This window comes from Tupaia chinensis, unplaced genomic scaffold (assembly GCF_000334495.1).
Source record: "Tupaia chinensis unplaced genomic scaffold, TupChi_1.0 Scaffold000680_1, whole genome shotgun sequence".
Lineage (NCBI taxonomy): Eukaryota > Metazoa > Chordata > Mammalia > Scandentia > Tupaiidae > Tupaia > Tupaia belangeri.
This window is the reverse complement of record NW_006160204.1, coordinates 567645-577366: the sequence shown is the minus strand read 5'-3', so window position 1 is coordinate 577366 and position 9722 is coordinate 567645. Positions and strand designations below refer to the sequence as shown.

At 38.4% G+C, this 9722-nt stretch overlaps 1 protein-coding gene across 1 annotated transcript in view; it reads right to left on the bottom strand.

The window, feature by feature from the left end:
* NAALAD2 (N-acetylated alpha-linked acidic dipeptidase 2) overlaps positions 1–9722 on the bottom strand; it is a 53878-nt gene that overhangs the window by 42856 nt on the left and 1300 nt on the right. The window contains exons 2-4 of the mRNA XM_006160338.3: positions 8587–8708; positions 5406–5539; positions 4401–4512 (exon numbers count right to left, since the gene is read on the bottom strand). Coding sequence (XP_006160400.1) covers positions 4401–4512; positions 5406–5539; positions 8587–8651 — 311 coding nt within the window. The 5' untranslated portion in view covers positions 8652–8708. The remainder of the gene's footprint in view (positions 1–4400; positions 4513–5405; positions 5540–8586; positions 8709–9722) is intronic.

Below are 9722 nucleotides of genomic sequence, written 5' to 3'. Positions count from 1 at the left end.
CAGCTAGGTGCTACTTTATAGGATGCGTAAAGTTAGACTTGTGTTCATGGAAATGTATGTATCACCTGTGTTTGCTATGAAAATGTTTATATTAATTAAGGTCTTTAGTAATTCAATAAAATGTGGGGGGAAGACAGTATAGAAAGCAAACATAGATACCAGAGACAGTGTGGGAGAAGAGTGGGAGATGGCAGAGGGTAAGAGATAGGGAATCAAGGATGGGGGAAAAAAAGCAAAACATACAGAAAACAAAAATGGAAGATTATTTGCTGACAATAACATGTTTGTTGATGTGCTTGATTGAGACAATATACAGTGTACTCTGGATGGAAAATCTCATTTTGTATGCTGTAATGATGTAGAGTGAATGAATGCAAATAAATAAATTGAAAAAATAATAAAAAAAGAAACAAAGAATGAATATTGGCTCTCACCAGTCTTTATTCAACACAGTACTAGAAGTTTTAATTAGCAATAAGGCAACACACATACATACATACATACATGGCATACAGATTAGAAAGAAATAAAACTTTCATTATTTAGAAATGCAAATCTCATTGACTCTTTCTGCAAAAAAAATGTAATATCACAGAACTTGTGAATTCAGCAAGGCAACTGGATACAAGATCAGTACAAAAAATCAAATGTATTTCTATATATTAACCACAACTACATGAAAACAAATTAAAACACATTCAAGAGTGTGCAAAAAAATGAAATACTTAGTCATAAATCTAACAAAACACAAAAAGTATCTGCACCCTGAAAATTATAAAATGAGGATAAAAAAATCAAGAATACCTAAATAACTAGAGAGCTACCATGTTTAGAGAGCGGAAGACTCAACATATTAAAAATATTAAATATCTTCACATTGCTTCATAGGATTTATGCAATTCCTATCAAAACCACAGCAGTGAGTTTTGTAGACATAGGTGTGTTTCTGTATTTTAAATGAAAAGGCAAGGACAGAGAATAGCTAAAATAAGTGTTCGTAAAAAATGAAGGGGGAGGAAACATTCTATGTGTTGTTAAAACTTACTATGTAACTTCAATAATCAGAAAAGTTTGGAACTGGATCAATAGAGCAGACTATAAAACTCATAAAGAGACTCCAGGAAATATGCCTGATTTTGGATAACAATGCAAAAACAACTAAATGGAAGAAAATTCTGTCACAAAATGCTGTTAGAGGCACTAGATATACATAAACTAGAAGAATGAACCTTGACTTTAACCTTTTGTTTTACACACAAATGAACTCAAAGTAGATCGCAAACTTTAATATAAAATATAAATTATAAAAGCTTTGAGGAAATAAAGAGGAAAGTGATCAAAGCCACATCAAAGAACTCTTAGACATGAACCTCAAAGTGTCATCCATAAAGGGAAAGACTTGAAACTGCTTCATTAAGATTAAAAACATTTTATCCACAAATGACCTTGTTAAGAGGGTGACAAGACAGTGTCCATCCTGGGGAAAGTATTGTACAGTAAATTTCCAACAGAAGACATATATCTAGAACACATAAATAATTCTCAAAGCTCAATAGAAAACAATAACAACATCTAAATAGAAAACAGATTAAACACATGAATACATCTTTCGCTGAAGAAGGTATACCAGATGGTTAAGTAGATAAAAAGAGTTTCATTATCTTTAACCATTAGGAGAATGCAAATTAAAAACACAACGAGATGGGACCAGCAGTTAGCATAATGGCTATGTCACTGGACTCCCATGTAGTCGACTGTGGTTTGAGTCCCAGACCCGGTGGCTTAAACTCACACTGGGCGCATGTGTGTGCATGCCCAAGATCCCGAGAGGAGAATGGAGGAGAAGGGATTGCAGTGTGGCCATCCCCCCTGGGGGGTGATTTCTCACTTTCTATCTCTCTGTCTCTCTCTGTCTGTCTGGCGAGCGCATGCGCCCTATAGCAAAAACCTCTTAAGAAAAACACACACACAATGAGATACAACTATGTATCTATTAGAATGAATAAATTTAAAAATAGTGATAACACCAAATGCCAATGAAGATGCAGAAAATAAAAATGATACCGTCATGCTAGAAAATAGTTTGTCAGTTTCTTTTAAGACTAAAAATGAACTCTTTACACAGCTTTCATCACAATAGCCCAAACTTGGAAACAACTCAAATTTCCATCAATATATGAAAAGTTAAACTGTGTTACATTCCTACCATAGTTGAATGATTTAAAAAAAAAAAAACCTCAATATGGTTAAGATGTCATTTCTCTTCCAAATTCATCTATACATTAAATACAATCTTAATAAAAATTACAGCAGATTTTTTTTAATAGGAATTGAGAAGCTGATTCTAAAATGTATTGGGTAGTCATTAAAGTCATGACACATTTTGCATAGAAAAAGCAGAAAAATATTTCATGACTTTTCCGACAACCCAATATTCAGAAATGCAAATGACTTGGAATAGTAAAGATCATTAAAAAGAACTTATAGGATTAACTCTGTCTGATTTACAGACTGTCTATAAATCTACAGAAAATAAGAGGGTGGTATAGCAATTTATAGATAAATAGGAAAAAATACATAACACAAAACTATATCATGAATTTTTGGTCATTTGACTTTCAATAAATGACAAGGCAACTCAATAGGGAAAGGAGTTTTATTCAACAAATGTTTCAGAAATAATGAAATATTTATACTTCAAAATATTATTAATCCTTGAATAACCAGACCATACTTAAAACTGAACTTGAAGTGGATCAGTGTCCTAAATGTGCAAACTCCAATATAAAACTTTTCAAAGAAAACATAAGAAAATCTTCAGAATAGGTAAAGTTAGGACACAGAGAAAATGAAGCATAAAACAAGCAAAAAAAAAAAAAAGATCAACTGGACTTCATTAAAATGAGAAATTCTTGCCCTTCAAAAATTTCACTAAGAAAACAAAACATATCTACCTACCAGAGGAAATATTCGCAATACTTATGTCTGACAAGGAGACTTTTCTCCAGAAAATGTATGAGAAAATATATGAACAGAGACATTATGAAAGATGTATAAATATCCATTATGCACATGAGAAGATGCTCAATACCACTAGTCATTAGGAAAATGTAAATTAAAGCCACAATTGGATACTACTACATACCAATTAGAATAGTTAAAATTTAAAAAACTGAAAATAGTGTTGGCCATGATTTGACACTTTTGGAACACACACATGATGGGTAGTAATGCAAAATGGTATAACCACTTTTGAAATCACAAATTTTCTTAAAATGTTAGATAGATGCTTTTCATCCAACCTAGCCATTCTAAGAGAAGTAAAAAATATATATCCACAAAGATTTATAAACATATGTTCATACTAGTTGTATTCACAGTAGTCAAAATTGTGGAACAATCTAAATGTCCTCAACTATACATTGTAGTATATCCATACAATGGAATACTTCTCAGTGATAGAAACTAATAAACCGCAGATAAAGGCATCAACCCAGATGAACCTCAAATCATTATTCGGAGTGAAAGAAGCCAAAGAAGAAAGAGTGCATATTGCATGATTCCATTTATATAAAATTACAGGAAATACAAATGACATAAAACTGATCAGCGATTGCCTAGGGCCAGAGGGAAAGGAAGAAATAAATTGTAAAGGCATGATAGAATTTTTTTGTATCTTGCTTGAGGAGATGGTTTGTTTAATATAAATCAGTCAAAACTCTTAAATTGTAGGCTTTTTTAGGCAGGCAATTTATTTTATGTACATCACGTTACAGGCTCCTTCGAAAAAGTTTGGACACAGAAATAAATATCATGGTCATTGCCACCAAGGAGTTCATAATCAGTGCTCTGAATGTCACTGTCTTTATGCTTTGAAGTGGAGACTTTGCACTAATCCTTTCTGCTTTCTTGCTGTCCTGTTTGTGAACAATGAGTTGATATGTGCAAGACAGGATAAAGATTTAACCCGTGGCAAGCAAATTCTGAAACTTTGATCTCCTATCCACTAAGCCACCAAGTCAACAACTATCTAACTCCTTCTGACAATATCTTGTCTGTAAATAAAATTGTTGATTAAACCCAGATAGAAGGAACAAAGAATGACATTCAGTTGCAGTCCAAAGTTACATGGAGTTGAAACAACTCTCAATAAGCCAAACAGATACTTTTTTGGCAGATGAAGATGGGGGAAAAAGACCTCCATCTGTAACACTGGAATGGATTTCACCCTAAGAGTGCTTCAAAGAGACATGTTAAACTTCCATAAATTAATAAGCAATATACAATAGGATTTCAGACAAAGATTGTGTGTGTGTGGGGGGGGCGCTAGTAATGTTAAACATAATTCTCACTATTTAAACACTATATTTTTAATGATCAAATAAGTAAAACAAGCTTACCGCAGGAAGGACTTAATATTTTCAGCTTTCATTTCTGACAGCAGTTTCCATCGTGTACTTTGATGATAGCGCACCGAAGTGGCTGTCTCTTTGAGAGGCTTGATAAACCATCCTGAAGAAAAAATATACACACATACACACACACACATAGACACAATCGCTTTTGACATTCTTAAAACTGAAAGAAAAATTGAAAGGCTCTTAGTGGTTTTCTTTGAGGTGTTTTGTTTTGTTTTGGTTTGTTCTAGGGAGAATTTTTGCTACAGGGCAAGTGTGGTCTTCACACCAGAGAGGCAGAAAGTGAGAAACATTCCCCTAACCTCACCTCAGGACGGCCACACCGCAACCCCTTCTCCTGCAACCCCTTCTCCTCCATTCTCTCAGGATCTTGGGCACGCACGCACACACACCCTGTGTAAGTTTTAAGTCGCCGAGTCGGGGCTCTAACCAAGCTTGAACAAGTGTGAGTCCAATGACATAACCATTACGCCTTCTGCTGGTCCCGAGGATGTTTTCTCATTGTCTCCCGTGTAGTGTCTGCACCGAGGCGTGGCCCTTGGTGGTTCTCCCCCGGGGAACTGGTTCCTAGCACAGAGCGGACACCCAGAGTACATGCCACAAGTACTTATTTGAAGATGAGGGCAGGGCAGGGCAGGGCAGTTCTTTGCCATGTTGCCCAAATGAAGTTTTGGCTCAGTGGTGCTTGGAAATAAAACTGTCTTTCTCATCCCAGCGGAGGTGACAGCTCTAAATTGTCTTAGCAACAGCCCTGAACTGTAGCCTGAACTCAGTGCCCACGTAATACAGGTGAATTTCAGTCACGCTCTGTCGCTTAGGAAAGACAAACTTCCACCCACGGGGAGTCTAGTTCTGCGGAAGTTCGCGGGGTCCGCCCCACCGCGCCTGGGCTGGCCCTCCGCGCCAGGCCTTCTCCGTCTTTCCGCCCAAGGCGCGGCGGCGGCGAAGAGCGAGCCCTGGGTCGGGGAGGGCGTTTCGTGCACTTACCCACCATGAATCCCGCCAGGAACGATGCCAGCGCTGCAGCCAAACACATCCAAAGGTACAGACGACCCCTGGACTTCGCCATGGCCTCCTCCGGGCTGAGCTTGGGGCGCCGGCTGCCGTCGGGAGCGTCGGGGCTACGGAGGAGCAGAGCGCGCGGCCAGACTGGCCCGAGGCTGAGGGACACCCGCCGGCCGAGCTCCTTGCCCCGACGTCCTCGGCCAGAGGGGAGAGGGCCAACAACGGGAGGACACGTTTTTCCTGTTGGCAGAAGCCCCAGAAACCCGGACAGAGTCGCGGTCGCCCGGACAGGGAATCCCTCCTCCCCGACCCCTCGGTGCCATCCCATCCAGAGTAAGGCCCGAAAGAAGTGGTTCAGGTACTACTTTTCTCTCTCTCTCTTTTTTTTGGTAGAGTTTTTGTTTGTTTGTTTTGTTTTGTGTTGTTGTTTGTTGTTGTTTGTTTTTGCTATAGGGCGCTGTGTGCTCGCCAGACAGACAGAGACAGAGAGACAGAAAGTGAGAAATCACACCCCAGGGGGGGTGGCCACTCCGAAGTCCCTTCTCCTCCACTCTCCTCTTGGGATCTTGGGCGTGTGTTCTTGGGCACGCACGCACACGCGCCCGGCGTGAGTTTAAGCCACCAGGTCCGGGACTCAAACCGCGGTCGACTACGTGGGAGTCCAGCGACATAGCCATTACGCTAACCGCTGGTCCCAGGTACCACGTTTTTTCTGAATGATCCTTGTCTTGCTGCCAGAGTCCCTGTCCTAGCGCTCAGCCGGCCAAACTCAGACACACTTTCTGGTACTTTCTGGCTGCTCCACTGAGGATGCTATTTCCCCAAGCACCCACCTTTGGAGGAGCTGGTGACGTTGAGCTCTTTAGCTCCCCCTTACGTGAACTCTGAAGCCTACCTCCTTAGAATGTTATAGATTCAAATTATTAAGATTAATCACTGAAAGGGCTTTGCACCCTTGCTGACAGTAGGCCCTGAACAAATGTCACTCCCTCCTCCTGGCTCTCCTGTTACACTTACAGTTTCTATTCATTCATTCATTTATGGTTTTTGCCAGAGGGCACGTGTGCTTACAGAGAGACAGAGAAACAGAGAGAAGGAAGGTGAGAAATCACCATCCAAGGGGAATGGTCACCCCATAAGCAAGTCCTTCTTTCTCCTTTCAGGATTTTGGGCTCCGGCTGATTGATATTTCAGGCAGTGGTCCAGGGCTGGAAATGCAGTTAGCCTTGGGGGAGTGCAGCATCTTTAGCACTACTGCCACCTGCTGTCTTCCACAGCAGTTCTCTTTTTGTTAAAAAATATTTTATTTAACTTTAATTAATTAATTAATTTAGAGAAGGAACGTGAGAAGGCTTCCAGGTCCAGGACTTGACTGCAGTCAGCCATATGGGAGTCCAGCGCCCTTAACCACCAGCCACCTTGCCAGCCCCCACAGCAGTTCTCTTTAGTGGTCCTTGTAAATAGACCTCCTACCATCAGAGATCTCACCCAAGATGGAAATTTTAACAATTTATAACTTGCTCTTTCACATCTAACTGGTTTCAGTCAAAGCAAACTGCAGAGTGGACCTTGAAGGAGGCATACCCAGGGTTAGTCCCCATCCTCCGCAGATTGCCGAAATCCCAACAGCCTTACTTAAGGCACCTTTCTGTGCTTCAAACAAGTGGCGCAGAGAGTCTCAGTTATTTTTCTTCAACTGTAGTTGTTGATGGATATATCTGGTGGCTTTTTTCATGAAATGTTGGTAGAATTCCTGATAACTTTGAATCAGATTTCTTTAGTGAACTAATTGATCTTAAATGTTAAAGCTCGAACTAACTTCAACTTTTTCAACTACTAACCCTTTGGACATTCCTCAACTGGTCCTGCCAGTGTTTTCTATTTTAGAAATGAACTTTTCAAAATATATCCTTGTCATCGAAATTTAAGTTCCCATACACACATAGACATGGCAGAATATACTAAAAAATTAAAATAAAGGTACAGTGGCCTATGAAGTAACTTATATATTCTTCAAACATGGCTTAAGAAACTTCTTGGGGCCAGCAGGTGGTGTGGTGGTTAAGGCACTGGACTCCCGCATGACTGACCATGGTTTGAATTCCAGACCTGGCATCTTGCTTTCTCTCTCTCTCTTTCTGTCTCTCTCTAGTGAGCATAGGTGCACAGGTGTCCTGTAGCAAAATTTAAAAATAATAATAATCAAGTTAAATAAAATAATTCTTTAAAAAATACTTTGTGAAAACATCCAGAACTATTTTTATGTTGTATTACTAATGAATATTGGGATTTCAATAACTATCCACTGTCTACTATAACAATTGGGAGACAAAGGTCTCCCCTACACACAAAATAATATTAAATATTGTATGTCTTGCATATGTTTTAAGAATTGATTATGTAATTTGTTAATTCCTAGACTCGACCTTTTCTTTCTGTTACATATAGGACAGTTTGCCTTTGACTACATATCTCTCAAAAGGCAAACCAAAATTATCTCCAGAAAAAGTTTATAGAGAAACAGAGCTCAAAACTAATGATTACACTAATTGAGTTTTGTAAAATTTGTTTTTCCCTACTTCTAACTTAATTTTTATAGTTTAAGATTTAACTAATAAAATAGGTAGATGTACTATTTAGTATAGTTTGCCAACTTGATTAATCTTCCTAAACTATTGGGTTGTCAGAAAAGTCATGATGTATTTTGCATCCTAACTTTTCTGACAACCCAATAAAATTAGATTATTCATTCAATCAACATTTATTGAGATACTAAAGTATGCCTGGCGACATTGTGCAAAATCCAGAGAATATGATCTTTGCCTTTATGAAGCCTACAATAAACAACAAGGAAAATATTGAATAAATGAGTAAATGTAAAATGTTTCAGAAAGGGGTCCAACAGGTGGCATGGTAGTTAAGGCACTGGACTCCCATATGGCGAAGCACAGTTCAAGTCCTAGACCTGGCAGCTGGAAATTCACGCTGGGCACATGTACATGTGTGCCCAAAATTCCTAAAGGAGAATGGAGGAAAATGGATTGCAGCAAGGTCATCTCCCGTGGGGGGATGGTTTCTCACTTTTCCTCTCTCTTTCTCTCTCCAGTGAGAGCACACCCCCTATGGAAAAAAACTTAAAAAGAAAAAAAGTTCCAAGTATTACCTCAAATGTAAATGTTTTCTAAGCCTCAGTAGGTGGCATCTGCAATCCGTATCTTGACACTTCATCTTACAAAGTCCACTTCACTGGTTCGGCAAGCCTTCAGCCTTTTGTTAACATAGAAGCTACAAACATTCAGAATTACACCTTAAAGAAGCTCATTAAGGGGTGCTATGAGAATATTTTTTCTGATTATTAACATCTAGGTAGATATTTGCACCTCGCAAAGCACACTTATCAAAGCAACATTGTTGATATATCCCAACTGCTTTCAATTTTTCTTTCAAAATTAAAAAAAGTATATAAAAAATTCCAGTATTGAAAAACCAGTCTTTCAATAAAGCTATTTAAAACATTTGACCTACTTAAGATTCAGTGAGCCTCAAACATGACAAAACTCACCATCTTCTCCATCACCTTAAATTGCTCTGATAAGCTTTTCTCTTCCTTTCTCACATCATGAAAGAGGCAACTTTATAATTACAAAGTTCAAGTCCTTTGAAGTAAATCACAGCAAGATTTGAAAACAAAGTATGACATATAGGAAGCAGTGTACATAAATTTCTTAACAAACATTCCAATAATTAAGCTTTAATAGATAAGGAATACAGTTTAGCTTGATAATAAAATGGCTAGATATTTGTCAAACCCACAGTCTCGCCAACTGCTGTGTTACAAATTTCATGTTTTGTTTGAATATATTGCCTTATGCTATTTGAGGGGTATCACCCAAATGCTTACTCTATGGCTGTAGACATTATGCATTAATGATGTCATAAGGTAAGATTACTAGAGAAATGATAAGAGGACCACATGAGGATATGGTCATCTAGATAGCAATGTCCGCTTTCGAAAAATGTAAATGATTGATGTCATGATAGCTACGATTCATGAAAAGAGATATAGTCCAAGTGAGTATTTGTCAGATTTCTGGGCCTCCAAATTGTCAAAACTTGTTTTCAAACATAAAATCGGATGTCTGAATGTCAGTTTATGAAACAATATACCAAACCTTATAAAACACAGTGAGAAGAGAGACAGAGGAAGAAGTATAAATAGTGAGAAAAGGGTAAAGGACTAACAAAAGGAAGTGAGAAGAAACTTTAAAAAGAAAGCCGAAAACCATGATTGGATAATTT